The 16,847-nt window shown below is 39.9% G+C and overlaps 1 protein-coding gene and 1 long non-coding RNA gene across 6 annotated transcripts in view; one reads left to right on the top strand and one right to left on the bottom strand.

The window, feature by feature from the left end:
- The window catches only part of CLIC2 (chloride intracellular channel 2), a 107,617-nt gene that overhangs the window by 22,311 nt on the left and 68,459 nt on the right, over window positions 1-16,847 (top strand). For 3 of the 5 annotated variants that reach the window (XM_054677154.1, XM_063804701.1, XM_063804702.1), the window contains one exon: window positions 4,771-4,929. The exons of the other annotated variants lie outside the window; for them this stretch is intronic. In XM_054677154.1, coding sequence (XP_054533129.1) covers window positions 4,771-4,929 — 159 coding nt within the window. The remainder of the gene's footprint in view (window positions 1-4,770; window positions 4,930-16,847) is intronic. 5 annotated transcript variants of the gene reach the window in all.
- LOC743723 (uncharacterized) lies at window positions 9,642-10,691 on the bottom strand. Its single transcript, XR_002941428.3, has 2 exons — window positions 10,557-10,691; window positions 9,642-9,859 (listed from the first exon to the last, which is right to left on the bottom strand). It is a non-coding gene; the product is annotated as an uncharacterized LOC743723 (long non-coding RNA).

Here is a 16,847-nt window from a genome sequence, read left to right as displayed (position 1 = left end):
GTGAGTAGTGCTGCAATGAGCATACACATGCATGTGTCTTTGTAACAGAATGATTTTTAGTCCTTTGGGTGTAGACCCAGTAATGGGATTGCTGGGTTGAATGGTATTTCTGTCTTTAGGTCTTTGAGGAATCACCACACTGTCTTCCACAGTGGCTGAACTTGTTTACAATCCCACAGACAGTGTATAAGCATTCCTTTTTCTCCACAGCCTCGCCAGCATCTGTTATTTTTTGACTTTTTAATAATGGCCATTTTGGCTAATATTAGTTGGGATCTCATTGTGGTTTTGATTTGTATTTCTCTAATGATCAGTGATGTTGACCTTTTTTTTTTCATATGATTGTTGGCTGCATGTATGTCTCCTCTTGAAAAGTGTCTGTTCATGTCCTTTTCCCACTTTTTTTATGGGGTTGTTTGTTTTCCTGTAAATTTGTTTAAGTTCTTTATGGATGCTGGATATTAGACCTTTGTCAGATGCATAGTTTGCAAATATTTTCTCCCATTCTGTAGGTTGTCTGTTTACTCTGTTGATAGTTTCTTTCACTGTGCACAGCTCTTTAATTTTATTAGACCCCATTTGTCAATTTTTTGCTTTTGTTGCAATTGCTTGTGGCATCTTCATCATGAAATCTTTGCCCATGCCTATGCCCTGAATGGCATTGCCTAAGTTGTCTTTCAGAGTTTTCATAGTTGGGGGTTTTACATGTCAGTCTTTAATCCATCTTGAGTTAATCTTTGTATATAGTGTAAGCAAGGGAGCCGGTTTTCATCTTCTGCACATGGCTAGCCAGTTATCCCAGCACCATTTATTGAACCGGGAATCCTTTCCCCATTGCTTGTTTTTGTCAGGTTTGTCGAAGATCAGATAGTTGTAGGTGTGTGGTCTCATTTCTGGGTTCTCTGTTCTGTTCCATTTGTCTATGTGTCTGTTCTTGTACCAGTACCATGCTGTTTGGGTTACTGTAGCCTTGTAGCATAGTTTGAAGTCAGGTAGCATGATGCCTCCAGCTTTGTCCTTTTTGCTTAGGATTGCCTTCGGTATTCGGGCTTTTTTTGTTTTTTGGTTCCATATGAATTTTAAAATAGTTTTTTTTTTCTCGTTCTGTGAAGACTGTCAATGGTAGTTTAATGGGAATAGCATTGAATCTATAAATTGCTTTGGGCAGTATGCCCATTTTAATACTGATTCTTCCTATCCATGAGCTTGGAATGTTTTTCCATTTTTTTGTGTGTCATCTCCGATTTCTTTGAGCGGTGGTTTGTAGTTCTCCTTGTAGAGATCTTTCACCTCCCTAGTTAGCTGTATTCCTAGGTATTTTATTCTTTTTGTAGCAATTGTGAATGGGAGTTCATTGCTGATTTGGCTCTCGGCTTTACTGTTGCTGGTGTATAGGAATGCTAGTGATTTTTGCACATTGATTCTGTACCCTGAGGCTTTGCTGAAGTTGTTTATCAGCTTAAGAGGCCTTTGGGCTGAGACAACGGGGTTTTCTAGATATAGGATCATGTCATCTGCAAGCAGGGATAGGTTGACTTCCTCTCTTCCAATTTGGATGCCCTTTATTTCTTTCTCTTGCCTGATTGCCCTGGCCAGAACTTCCAATACTATGTTGAATAGGAGTGGTGAGAGAGGGCATCCTTGTCTTGTGCCGGTTTTCAAGGGGAATGCTTCCAGCTGTTGTCCATTCAGTATGATGTTGGCTGTGCGTTTGTCACAGATGGCTCTTATTATTTTGAGGCATGGTCCTTCAATACCTAGTTTATTGAGAGTTTTTAACATGAAGCGATGTTGAATTTTATCAAAAGCCTTTTCTGCATCTATTGAGATAATCATGTGGTTTTTGTCTTTAGTTCTGTTTATGTGATGAGTCACATTTATTGATCTGCATATGTTGAACCAACCTTGCATCCCAGGGAGGAAGACAACTTGATCGTGGTGGATAAGCTTTTTGATGTGCTGCTGGATTCAGTTTGCCAGCATTTTGTTGAGGATTTTTGCATTGATGTTCATGAAGGATACTGGCCTGAAGTTTTCTTTTGTTGTTGTATCTCTGCCAGGTTTTGGTTTCAGGATGATGCTGGCCTCATAGAATGAGTTAGGGAGGAATCCCTCCTTCTCAATTTTTTGAAATAGTTTCAGTAGGAATGCTACCAGTTCCTCTTTGTACATCTGGTAGAATTCAGCTGTGAATCCATCTGGTCCTGGGATTTTTTTGGTTGGTAGGCTATTTATTACTGCCTCAATTTCCAAACTCATTACTGGTCTGTTCAGGGATTCAGTTTCTTCCTGGTTCAGCCTTGGGGAGGTGTGTGTGTCCAGGAATTTGTCCATTTCTTCTAGACTTCCTAGTTTATGTGCCCAGAGGTGTTCACAATATTCTCTGGTGGTGGTTTGTATTTCTGTGGGGTCAGTGGTAAATATTCCCCTCATCATTTCTGATTGTGTTTATTCAAATCTTCTCTCTTTCCTTCTTTATTCGTCTAGCTAGTGGTCTGTCTATTTTATTACTTTTTTTCAAAGAAAAAAAAACAGCTTCTGGATTCTTTCATTTTTTGAAGGGTTTTTCATGTCTCTGTCTCCTTCAGTTCAGCTCTGATTTTTGTTATTTCTTGTCTTCTGCTAGTTTTGGGATTTGTTTGCTCTCGCTTCTCTAGTTCTTTTAGTAGTGATGTTAGGTTATTAACTTGAGATCTTTCTAACTTTTTGATGTGGGCATTTAGTGCTATAAATTTCCTTCTTAACACTGCCTTTGCTGTATCCCAGAGATTCTGGTACTTTGTATCTTTGTTCTCATTAGTTTCATAGAACTTCTTGATTTCTGCCTAAATTTCATTGTTTACCCAAAAGTCATTCAGGAGCAGGTTATTCAATTTCCATGTAATTGCATGGTTTTGAGTGAATTTCTTAATCTTGATTTCAAATTTGATTCTTCTGTGGCCCAAGAGACTGTTTGTCACGATTTCAGTTCTTTTGCATTTGTCGAGGAGTGTTTTACTTCTGATTATGTGGTCGATTTTAGAGTAAGTGCCATGCGGTGATCAGAAGAATGTATATTCTGTTGTTTTGGGGTGGAGAGTTCTGTAGATATCCACCAGGTCCATTTGATCCAGTGCTGAGTTCAGGTCCTGAATATCTTTGTTAACTGTCTGTCTCAATGATGTGTCTAATATTGTCAGTGGGGTGTTAAAAAGTCTCCCACTATCATTGCCTGGCAGTCTAAGTCTCTGTGAAGGCCTCTAAGAACTTGCTTTATAAATCTGGGTGCTCCTGTGTTGGGTCCATATGTATTTAGGATAGTTAGATTTTCTTGTTGAATTGAACCATTTACCATTATGTAATGCCCTTCTTTGTGTTTTTTGATCTTTGTTGATTTAAAGTCTGTTTTGTCAGAAACTAGGATTGCAACTGCTGCTTTTTTATGTTTTCCGTTTGCTTGGTAGATTTTCATCCATCTTTTTATTTTGAGCCTATGTGTGTCATTGCATGTGAGATGGTTCTCTTGAAGACAGCATACCATTGGATCTTAGTTGCTACTCTGTGTCTTTTAATTGGGGCATTTAGCCCATTTACAATTTAAGGTTAGTATTGGTATGTTTGGATTTGATCCTTTCATCATGATGCTAGCTGGTTATTTTGCAGACTTGCTTACATGTTTGCTCTGTAGTGTCACTGGTCTGAGTACTTCAGTGTGTTTTTGGAGTGGCTGGTAACCATCTTTCCTTTCTACATTTAGTGCTTCCTTCAGGAGCTCTTGTAGGGCAGGTCTGGTGGTAACAAATTCCCTTAACATTTGCTTGTCTGCAAATAATCTTATTTCTTCTTTGCTTGTGAAGCTTACTTTGGCCAGATATGAAATTCTGGGTTGGAGTTTCTTTAAGAATGTTGAGTATTGACCCCCAATCTCTTCTGGCTTGTAGGTTTTCCACTGAGACATCCACTGTTAGTCTGAAGGGCTTCCCTTTGTAGGTGACCTGGCCTTTCTCTCTAGCTGCCTTTAACATTTTTTCTTTCGTTTCAACCTTGGAGAATCTGATGATTATGTGTGTTGGGGATGTTCCTTTCGTGGAGTATCTTCCTGGAGTTCTCTGGATTTCCTGAATTTGAATGTTGGCCTCTCTAGCTAGGTTAGGGAATTTCTCATAGATGATATCCTGAAATGCGTTTTCCAAATTGGTTCCGTTTTCCCCATCTCTTTCAGGGACACCAATCAGTCTTAGATTCGCTCTCTTTACATGATCCCATATTTCTCGGAGGTTTTGTTCATTGCTTTTCATTCTTTTTTCTCTATTCTTGTCTGCCAGTCTTATTTCAGAAAGCCAGTCTTCAAGCTCTGAAATTCTTTCCTCCGCTTTGTCTATTCTGCTATTAGTACTTGTGATTGCATTATGAAATTCTTGTAGTGTGTTTTTTCAGTTCCGTCAGGTTGGTTACATTCTTCTCTATATGGGCTATCTTGTCTGTCAGCTCCTGCAATGTTTTATCATGATTTTTAGCTTGCTTGCATTGGGTTACAATGTACTCTTTTAACTCAGTGAAGTTCATTCCTATCCATATTCTGAATTCTACTTATGTCATTTCAGCCATCTCAGCCTCAGCCCAATTCCGAACCCTTGCTAGAGAGGTGATGCAGTCATTTGGAGGAAAGAGGGCACTCTGGCTTCTTGAGTTTTCAGCATTCTTGCACTGATTCTTTCTCATCTTTGTGGGCTTATCTACCTTCAGTCTTTGAGGTTGCTGACCTTTGGATTTTTTTTTTTCTTTCAACAGTCTGGCCATGTTTCTGTAGGGCTGCTGTACTTTGCTGGGCTTCTTCTCCAGTTCCTAGTCGCCTTGGATTTTCCAGTACCTGGAGCTATCACCAGTGAAGGCTGTGAAACAGCAAAGATGTCAGCCTGCCTCTTCCTCTGGGAGCTCCGGCCCAGCGAGGTACAGACCTGTTGCCAGCCCAAACGCACCTGCAGGACAAGGCTGGAGACCCTGGTTGGGAGGTCTCACCCAATCAGGAGGAACGGGATCAGGGAACTGCTTAAAGAAGCAGTCTGTCCATGCTTTCACAGATCAGCTGTGCTGTGCTGGGGCACTGCTTCCACCCCTGGTTGGTGTGGGCTCTCCAAAGCCTGGAGGCCGGAACAGCTAAGTCGCCCAAACAGCAAAGATGGTGGCCCCTCCCTCCCTCCGGGAGCTCTGTCCCAGGGAGAATTCAAATCTCTGTCAGCCAGAGAACACCAGTAGGGGTTGCTGGAGGCCTTGGTTGAAAAGTCCCACCCAGTGAGGAGGAACAGATTGGGCACCTGCTTAAAGAAGCAGTCTGGCCATGCTTCTGAAGAGCAGCTGTGCTGTGCTGTTCTGGGGTACCACTTCTGGGAGCTCTGTCCCAGAGAGCAGCCTGCCCTTCCCCCTGGGACCTCCGTCCCAGGTAGGTGCAACACTGCTGCTGGTGGCTGGCTGGAATTCCAAACCAGTGGGTCTTATCCTGTGAGGTGCAGTGGAAGTGGGGCCCGCAGATCGTGCTGCTTGGCCCCCTGGATTCAGCCTCTTTCCTAGGGGTATGTACAGGGGTCTAATCTCCCGCTTTGCAGGAGTTGCAGTTACTTTTGCTGGGAAACCCAGGGCCGGAGTATGTAAAGCTGCTGGGTCTCTGCATGTGCTCAAGCGGCTACTCTGCTGAGACTCCATGTATCTCTGTGTGTCAGACTGAAGGCCCTGGTGGAGTGGGTTCACCAGGGGATCTCCTGACCCAAGGGTTGCAAGGATCCATGGGAGGAGCGTGGTTTCCCAGGATCGCACATTCACTTACGACTTCCCTGGGTGGAGGAGGTTCCTCTGTCTCCATGTTGCTCCTGGGTGGGCTGTCATCCTGCCTTGCTTTTCTTCATTCTCTGTGGATCGAGTTGTTTCCTTGATTAGACCCAATGTGGGTACCTGGATGTTTCAGTTGAAGGCGCTGTATTTACTCGCCCCTTTCCTTCCCCTCCATGAGAACCACTCACCCTAGCTGCTTCTAGTCAGCCATCTTGGCCACTCCCTCCCCGCCCCCCACCTTTTTTTTTTAAATGCTTGAAAACTATTTGCAAAAGAAACCTAGAGATTCTCATGGTTCTTTTAAGATCTTGTTGGATGGACTGTGAAAGTGGGATTGTTGTCTATGAATGGTCAGCTAGACTGTGTGTGTGTGGAAAGGGTGAGGGAATTAACATTTATTGAGCAAAAGGGCATGCTAGTTAAAATCATTGTCTCTGGGGACAGATTTTTCTGGGTTTTAATCCAAACTCTGACACGTATTAGCCGTGTGACCTCTATTTTTCATTTGTAAAATGGAGATGGGATTGTTGCGGGGATTAAAAGCACTTACAACAGTCCAGGATATAGAAAGCACTGTGTAAGAGTTGGCTGTCATATATTAGTCATCAGTCATCATACTTAATAATCACAAAATTGTTAGAAAATCCTGTGAGGTAGGTATTTTCCTTACCATACCCATATGAGAAAACTTAAGCAAGGAGAAGTCAAACAAAGTTACCAAAGTCACACAATTACGGAGTGACAGAGCCTTTAGACGCTGCCTAGTCCAAGGCTTTCATTTCACAGAAGAGAAAATTGAAGTTCAAAATAGGAGAGGGACATGCCTGAAGTCATTTAGTGAGCCAGTGACAGAACTGGGCCTAGAACTCAGCAGCAGGACTCTTCCTGTCAGTAGTTCTCAAACTTTGTCATGTGTTAGAATCCTGCAGAGGACTTGCTAAAACAAACTGCTGGTACCCATGCCTAGAGTTTCTTACTTAGTAGGCGTGGGGTGGGCCTTGAAAATTTGCATTTCTAAGGAGTTCTCAAATGATGCCACTGCTGGTGGTCTGGGGACCCTACTTTGGGAACCACCACAACACACCATAATTCATACATCTTTTGTTCTTTTCATCATGGACTACACAGTCTGTGACCTACAAACACTTTCAAAGAAATGGGAACCGGTGATGAAAACCAAAGAAAATTACATATCTAGCAGCAAGAAGGTACGGTGACTGACCAACAGTCCTGGTTTGTGTGGGACTCTCCTAGTTTTAAAATGGAAAGTCCTGTAGTTCTGGGCACAAGAGGATGGTTGGTCACTCTAGATGAAAGCAAACAAAAGTCAGTGTCAGCTAAATGCCAAACGAAAAAGGACATACATACAGAGAATGTGGTAACTTCTGGTGAATTTGTTTGAAAAGGACCCATTCATTTATTCTTCCAACACATCTGTATTATAAAACTACTATCCATAAGGCACTGTGTTGGGTGCTGTGTTCCTGACCCTACAGATCCCATTCCACCATAGCAAAAGGTAAAAGTGACTCTACAGTGAGCTTGGTAGACATAGACCCATGCTTATATACTCAGGGACACCTGGAAGAGATATAAAAACAGAAACATCTCACATAGGAAGTTTTCAATGCATCGTGATCAGGACTCAAATAATTCCCTTCCCTTTTTCTTCAATGTACTAAAGGGAGTACATTGTTGAGAAGGACCGGTTGCAAATTTCCAAAAAGGAGAGTAAAATAATTAATGAGTCAAGGTCTCAGGAGAGACAGAAGGTAAGGGGAGTCCTTCAGTAAGTGGGGAAATTGATTTGTTTTGTGTCCTCATCTCTCCAGGGCCATGAGCATGTCCTTTGCTAGCCATAAGTCAATGCTGATGACCTCAGTTATAGTGTAATCTTCAAGGCTAATTTACGCAAAACTTCAGAAATGGTAAACATCCTCATGAAGACTAATGATGACATATTTTAGGAGTGCATAATAGTAGGTATAGAGAAAAAACTGCAGGGTAAAATGTTATTGCTGTTCTTATTGCTAAAGGGCATACTCCTTAAGAACCAAAGTTAATTATCAGTCCTTTGACCTAAGAGGAAAACAAATTTCATGGACTCCCCTAAAGATTCCTATATAGTACAAATAAAATGCCAAAATATTTTGGAACACATTTTGGAGCACTGGATAGGTCAATAAAATAATGTGTAAATTGCCAAATGTGATCTAGGAACTCCCTGCAAACATCAGATTAGGCTCTATTCTCTATCTGAATACTGACTTTGCTTTGCTTTGTAACTCCTATCTTCACTAATAATGCCTTTTCCCCCCTCTTGTGTGCATCCTAGCCTGTATTCTCTTTCATCATTCTACAGTGGTCAATGTGGTTATTGTACAGCTTCACTTTCAATGAAAGCTGAGGGAAAAGAAGCCTCATACCCTGCCCCCACCCCCCCCGCCCCCCGCCAATACGTAAAAGAAGCCATTTAAAAAATAAAAGCAGCAAGCTACTAAATTTGACTCATTCAAATCTTGGCAATTAGCATGTATAGTATGTTATGAGAGAGAGAGAGAGAAAATTAGCAGAAATGGAGGAAAACATATTACATCCTAAATACCACCAAATTGCCAAAATACACATTTGGGTAGTAATCTCCAGAGAACTCTCTGGAGGCACAGCATCTGTCATGCTGATTTCCCTGAACAATATTACAGAATAGCCCTGTGTACTTTCTCTTCGGGGGGGAGGTGTAAAGAATTATCATATGGAACCTCACAAGTCTCTAAAACCTTTCTGCAATTATCCCTCAAAGGATTACCACACTGATGAGTTTGTTCAACAGGCGCTGTTGTGACTTCCTAATTTAACTCCTATAGAGATGATTTGTGTGGAAGATAAAACACTATATTTGAACTCAATTCCCACCTTATCCCTGAGCTTATGCTACCAAGCAATTCTTACAATGTTTGGAGTTCTATTAGACTATAGAGAAGAATCTAGGGTTTCAGCTAAACCCTTTAATCCACAGGCCTAGGTAAAGGACTGTCTCAAGGTAGTCGCTAGCCCATGGGTTCTCAACGTATGGTCTGAAGACCCCTGGAGGAGTCCCTGAGACCCTTTTCGTGGGTCTGCAGATTAAAAATTATTTTGTATAATAACACCAAGATGAGTTACATTCAATTAGGCATTTTTCTTTTGAAATTAAGCAGACTTTTGGAAACTAAGATGTGCATAGCCCTGTAGTAGGCTAAGTGGAAGTTACAAAGGCAGTAGTAGCTTTTTTTCCCCCTCTCGTTATCTCATGAGGATACAGAGGACTTTTCCAGAGGCTACATGACATATGGTTATGTCATCTCTCTGATAGCTGAGGGATGTGTGCTTCTGTGTTCTTCTTGAGTTTTAAATATTTCTCAGTCTTAATACCTAAAATAATTCGTATCAATAGATAGAACCCACACCCAAGAACTCCTTGGGGCCTTCAATAACTTTTAAGAGTGTTAAGGTGTCCTAAGACCAAACATTTTGCAAATTGTTGCTTTATCAGGATTTTTGTTATTTCTAGAATGCATTTCTTTCTAACTGATCTACTTGGGAAAAAAATCGTTACCTCATGGCAATTATTGCTTTCCTATCAATATGGAGATTATATTTCTGAAGGAGACTGACCAAAATTATATTAAAAGGTTTAAATAAAACAAGTGGATCCATGTTATAACATGAGGAAGAGAGCTGCCCCACTAGATGTCTGACATTAGATAACTCAGAGTCCCGCCTCTCCAACAAGTCTCCCTTACTAGAGAAACGGACAGATTCTGTTTTGTGGGATGGGATAAGGAGACAATCTGAAGTAGAGTTTGACACAATATTATTCTGCCCATATGAAATTCTGGTAGCCAGGGTGCCAGGTGTATTCATAATCCAGATGCTGTCAATTTTAAGCCTGAAGCCCCAAGAGGCGAGCAGTGTTTAATACATCATCTCTTGTTAAATAGCAGCCACAGAGTTGGCGGTAGCCAGTGAAGCATTCCCTGCCATGTAGGACACGCCAGTTGTCTATAAATAGGACCTGTGAATGGGCCAAAAAAAAAAAAAAAGAGAGAGAGAGAGAGAAAACACTGTCAGAAGAAGGACAGACCAAAGGAACCCTAAGTCAGAAGAGATCATTTAAAAGATAACCTTTAGGTTGTTTTCTGGTTACATTAAATGAGATATTTTTCTTTTGAAATTAAACAAACTTTTGGAAACTAAGATGTGTATAGCCCTGTAGTAGGCTAAATGGAAGTTACAGAGGCAACAGTAGGTAATGGGCCCTGCACTGGAGGAGCTTCTGTTTCTCAAGTAATTGTTCTCTTATCAAAGCAAATCAGATAATTGGTTTCTTTCTTTCTCTTTTTCTTTAATTCTTATTCTACCCTTTCTCAAAGGGTTAAATTATCTCATGACATTTTATGCTAAGCTGAAGGTATTTTTCATCCAGAGGAAATACCAAAAATAAAAACTATGGAATCATGAAGCTGGAAGGACCCTTGGGGGTCATCTAGTTAAACCCCTTCATCATACAAATAGAGTCACTGATGCCTTAGAGATGGGTTGAGGCTTGCTTCCAGAGCATTCATTGAGTGGGCGGCAGGACCATAAACAAAACCAAGGACTCTTTTCTCTTTTTCCTTTGCAACATCGTGACTCACATATTAAGTAAGTACCCGTTCTTCACTGCTTCAGTATTACAAGCTTGCTTGACATCTTTAGAGATTAGGACCCACCCTGCCAGGCTTTAGTTTGACCCAAAACTCATTCTCAGGTCTCCTCAACTCTATCGTTAGAGTCCGGTGTGCTGTATACCAGCGATGGACGACATCATAAGGAACGGTATTGATGACAGCCCGGTCATAGTTGTTGTACCTAACATGGAATCATGAGAAGAAAGATCTGAAACACATGTTAAAGACATCTTTTGTTTATTGAACAATTTTATATAAGGCTTCCCCTATGTTCAATACTTGTCCCAGAGACGAAGTGACGATAAGTCAATATTCTCTCAGGAATATCACATTGGAGTGAGGAGTTCCACTGCCTGTTGACCGTGTTTTGTTTTTCTTTGAATAATCTAAGGATACGGGATAGAAGTTAAGTTCCAACTGGTTTCTCTCATCTTATGATATGATATTTTAAGTCTTTACTGGCCAAAGGTCATGGAAGCACTGGGGAAAGCGCTGAGCTTTCTCCTCACCAAGCTGAGGTGGGGTGGACAAGAGAGGTTGTACTAACAAAGCTTTCCTTTTAACAGGATGACTTACAACTTAAGTGTCTCCCTTTGTGGGAGGAATCCCAGCTATAGCCTAGTGGGCCATTCACCCAGGGATCTTCAATCATTCGTTCAACCCTAACATTTATATGCGCACCGGCTACATGCTAGGCAGTGCGTCAGGCATTAAAGATACAAGGACGAATACAGCAGACACGACCTCAGTCTTTGGACAGAGTTTACCTTCTATTGAGGAAGATAGATGATAAACAAGTAATAAATACATAAACAAAGTAATTTCAGCTAGTTATAAATGCTATGAAAAAATAATAGTGTTATATAATAAAGAGCGACTGGGAAATCTATTTCACGTGGAGTGTTAAGTGAAGGACTTTTTGAAGAAGCGACATTTGAGCTGTTACCTGTATGATACGAGACCAACAATGTAACAAGCTGAGGGGAGAGCATTCCAGGCAAAGGGAAAAGCAAAAACACAGCCTTGGGGTGGAATGGAGTTTTATTCTGTTTGCAGACCAGTAAGAAGGTCACGTGGCTGGAGCTGAGTAAGCAAGGGGAATAATGGTGGGAGAAATTACGCGGAGGAGGTAGTCAGGGGCTAGATCATGTATATATTGCCATGCAGGCCATGGTAAGGACTTTGGATTTTATTCTGAGTACCATGGGAAGCCACTGAAAAACCTTGCCTAAGATAATGGGTTTCTGTTTTGCCTAAGGCAAATTAACTTTTTACTGAAGTATAGTATACATTACGGAAAAAGTACACAAATCGTAAGCTTGATGAATTTTCATGATGTAATCGCATCCATATCACTAGCACCCAGGTCAATAAACAGATCATTACCAGAACCCCAGAACCCTCCCTTATGCCCCTTTCCAGTAATGCCCATCCCCCAACCCACGGGTAACTACCATCCTGACTTCTATCACCAAAGATTAGTTTTGCCTGTTTATATAAAACTTTATATAATTGCAATCACAATATGTATTCATTTTGTGTCTGGCTTCTTTCATTTAATATTATGTTTAGGAGTTTCATCATTGCTTAGCAATAGTTTATTGGTGCTATATGGAAGTGGACTGCGTGATCACACCACAGTTTATCCATTCTACTGTTGATGGACATATGAGTAATTTCCGGTTTGGAACTACTACAAACAGTGCTGTTATGAACATTCTATTACATGTCTTTTGGTGAACAAATATATTCACTCCTGTTTGAAATAAACTTAAGAATGGAACTTATGGATCATAAGGTATGTGTATGCTCAGATTTACTAGATACTGCCAAAGATATTCTTTCCAAAGGTAAATTAACATCCAATGGTGCCATTTTTGGATATCTCAGGCAATATTCCTTAGTGTTAGATAGTACATGGCACAATCAGAGCCAACATTCTTAGTTTTGTTGCATATAAAATGAGCATAATAACATCTGCTTAGCTGATCTCACAGGGCTACTGCAAGAATCAAATGAAAAAAATAGGCCGGGCGCGATGGCTCACGCCTGTAATCCCAGCACTTTGGGAGGCCAAAGCGGTCAGATCACCTGAGGTCAGGAGTTCAAGACCAGCCTGGCCAACATGGCGAAACCCCATCTCTACTAAAAATACAAACAAAACAAAACAACAAAAAAATTAGCCAGGCGCGGTGGCACGCGCCTGTAGTCCCAGCTACTTGGGAGACTGAGGCAGGAGAATCACTTGAACCTGGGTGGCGGACGCCGCAGTGAGCCAAGATCGCGCCACTGCACTCCAGCCTGGGCGACAGAGCGAGACTCTGTCTCAAAGAAAAAAAAAAAAAAGAAAGAAAGAAAGAAAGAAAGAAAGAAAGAAAGAAAGAAAGAAAAAGAATATAATAGTCCATCCTCCCAGGCTTCAAGGAGCCATGCCTGGAGGGAGAATGGAGTGAGGAAGCACAGTCTTCACCAGGCTGTTGACACCCATTGTCATTTCCAGAAACTTCTAGTGCTGGGTTAGGCATTTGTGAAAATATTATTTAATTTACTTATTTCATCATCCCAGAAGGAAAGGTGTTATTAACCTCCTTTTACATTTAAGGCAACTGAAACTTGGAGACCTGCCACAGAGTTCATACGTAGCAGAGAGGTTTTGAAATCAGGTGTCCTTAATTCTTTAACTCATTGTTTATACCAGAGAACAGAAAAATGATCGTAATTCCTGTGTACGCTTGTTCATGAGAGCAACATTTTTACAGATCACACTTATAATCTTTTGACTTCAAACTGAGATTTGCAGTTTAGAAATGTTTCCATATACACTATCTGATTGACCCTCTGTATGATAACCACGTGAGGTAAGTAGTACAGCTGTTATTGTCTTACTTTATAGATAAGGAAAATAATGATAAGACCTTGTGATTTGTCCAAGCTTACATGGAATTTGGTATTCACTATTTATATTAGATGGTGGTGTTTTCTAAAGCCAACAGAGAAAATAGCAGGAAAAGTCTATTACACATAAGCAAAATGGTTGTGCAATACTTTGGATTAGAATAAGACTATTTCTGGACTTTGGCACAAAGTGATGCCATCATATTATTGTGCAGTTTTTCCTTTTTTTCCTGCTTTGATATGAAGCAAGAGAGACGTGGGAGTAGGGGAAAGCAAATAAAGCAGGCATTTGTCTGACAAGAAAAGCTAGGAAGATTTAACAAAGTTATCCTTCTTCTTAGTTGACAGACAAGTATTTCCCAAGAGAGCTCCATAATTGAGCGGACGATGCATTTGATGGATTTGTGTATTGTGGTGTAAGTGAAAGCTGGTGGGCTTTCAGATAGGTAGATAAATAGGCTTTCAGTTAGATCACCATTACAATCTCAGTTCAGGTGTGTGACCTTGGAGGAGCTATAGAAATTATAAAAATGCTAGAAGAAAACCTCGGGATGACTCTCCAGGATAATGCTCTGGGAAAAGATTTTATTCCCCAAAAGCACAGGAAACAAAACCCAGAAATAGACAAATGAGACTGGATTAAACTAAAGAGTTTCTGTGAGGCAAGGGAAACAATCAACAGAGTGAAGAAACAACCCACAGTATGGGAATATGGCCATTGTAGAATGGCTGTTATTACAAAGACCAAAAATAACAGACGTTGGCAAGTATGTGGAGAGAAAAGAACTCTTATACATTCAATAAACGGTGCTGGGGAAACTGGATGTCCACATGCAGAAGAATGAAATTAGACCCTTTTCTTATAACATATACAAAAATCAACTAGAAATGGATTAAACGCTTACATGTAAGACCTGACACCGTAAATCTACTAGAAGAAAACATATGGTATAACTCTATGATATTGGTCTATACAATTACCTTTTGGATATGATCCAAAAGTATAAGCAACGGAAGAAAAACTAGGTAAATGAAATTGCATCAAACTGAAAAGCTTCTGCACAGCAAAGGAAACAAAAGAATGAAGAGACAACCTGCAGAATGGGAGAAAGTATTTGCAAACTATACATCTGATAAGGGGTTAATATCTAAAATATTTGAGGAACTCAAACAACTCAATAGTAAGAAAACAAATAACCTGATTTAAAAATGGGCAAAGGATCTGGATAGACATTTCTCAAAAGAAGACATACAAATGGCTAAGAGGTATATGAAAAAGTGCTCAACATCACTAGTAATCAGATAAATTCAAATTAAAACCACCACGGGATATCATCTCATACTCCTTAGGATGGCTATTATTAAAAAGACAAAAGATAACAATGTTGATGAGGATGTGGAGATAAGTGAACCCTTGCACACTGTTGGTGGGAATGTGAATTAGTACAGCCATTATGGAAAACAATATGGAGGTTTCTAAAAAAAGCTAAAAGTAGAACTACTACATCATCCAGCAATCTCACCACTGGGTATATACCCAAAGGAAATGAAATCAGTATGTCCGAGAGATATCTTCCATGTTCTTTGCAGAAATATTCACAATAGCCAAGATATAAAATCAATCTAGGCAGAATACATGGGAGTGTATATAGAGAAAATGTGGTATGTATAAAAAGTGGAATACTATTCATCCTTGAAAAAGAAGAAAGTCCTGTCATTTGTGACAACATGGATGAACCTGGAGAACATTAAGTGAAAACAAGCCAGGCACAGAAATATCAATACTGCATGATCTCACTCACATGTGTAATGTAAAAAAAAAGTTGATGTCACAGAAATAGAGAGCAGAATGGTGGGTACTAGAGGCTGGTGGGTTGTGGAGTAGTGGTTGGGTGGTTGGGGATATGTTGCTCAGAGGATACATAATTTTAGATCAGAGAAATAAGTTCAAGTGATCTATTTTTCCACGTGATGACTATAGTTAATAACAATGTATTGTAATTTGAAAATTTCTAAGAAACAATCAATCAACGGAGTGAAGAGATAACTCACAGAATGTGAGAAAATGTTTGCAAACTATGCATCTACAAGAGATTAATACCCGGAGTATATAAGGAACTCAAACTCAATAACCAAAAAAGACATATTCCCTTAAAAATGGACAAAAGTTCTGAATAGACATTTCTCCAAAGAAGGCAGACAAATGGCAAATGGGTATATTTTTAAATGCTCCACATCACTAATCATTAGGGAAATGCAAATCAAAACCACAATATCACCTCACCCCAGTTACAATGGCTATCATTAAAAAGACAAAAAATAGGCTGAAAGCAAGGATGGTTAGTATGTACAAACACAGAGAGAATGAATAAGATCTAGTATTTGGCAGCACAATAAGGCAACTATAGTTAACAATAACTTATTGTATATTTAAAAATAACTAAGAGAGTAGAACTGGAGTGTTCCTAACACAAAGAAATAATAAAGGCTTGAAATGATAGATACCTCAATTATCCTGATTTGATCATTACATATTGTATGCCTGTATCAAAACATCACATGCACTCCATAAATATATACAACTATTATTTACCCATAATAATTAAAAAAATCAAAATTTAATTTAATAACATAAAATATAATAAAGTGATCTTAAAAGAAATTTGCCCGTGGTTAGATATTACTTCTTTGTTACACTTTAATTGATGATTTCTATTATAATTTCATAGTACTTAGAATATATATATATATATTAGAAAATATCATCTATAGGATTTTTGCTTTCATGAGGGTAATGATACTTTAAGCCTAAAATATTAGAATTTTCAATAATTTTCTCTAGTGTTTGGAAATTATTTTAATCCTCTGTTTAGTGCTCAAAAATGCTGTTCATTTGTGACTGATTAGTTAAACTTTCTAATAAAGTGATTTTACACTCTTTATGTTAAAGAAACAACAAATGCTGGTGAAGATGTGTAGAAAGGGGAAATCTTATACATTGTTGATGGGAATGTAAACTAGTACAGGCAATATGGACAACAGTACTGAGGTTCCTCAAAAAATTAAAAATAGAACTAGCATATGATCCAAAGAACTCACTACTGGGTATATTAAAAGGAAATGAAATCAGTATGTTGGAGAGATACCTGCACTCTCATTGTGATGGTTCAATTTACGAGTCAGCTTGACTGGATTGAGGGATGCCAAGACGGCTGTTGAAACATTGTTCCCTGGGTGTGTCGGTGAGAGTGTTTCCAGGGGAGCTTGGTGTGTGAGACAGTGGACTGCAACAGGTAAGATCCACTTTCAATGTGGGCGTGCACTGTCCTGTTAGCTGGGAGCCTGGTTGGGACAAATAGACAGAAGAGGAGGAATTCTCTCTCTCTGCTCATCCTATCTCCCTTCTGCAGCCAGATTTCTTTCCTCCTCCTGTCCTTG

This window comes from Pan troglodytes, chromosome X, assembly GCF_028858775.2.
Source record: "Pan troglodytes isolate AG18354 chromosome X, NHGRI_mPanTro3-v2.0_pri, whole genome shotgun sequence".
Taxonomy (NCBI): Eukaryota; Metazoa; Chordata; class Mammalia; order Primates; family Hominidae; genus Pan; species Pan troglodytes.
The sequence above is the reverse complement of the archived record's forward strand: the minus strand, read 5'-3'. Positions and strand labels throughout refer to the sequence as shown.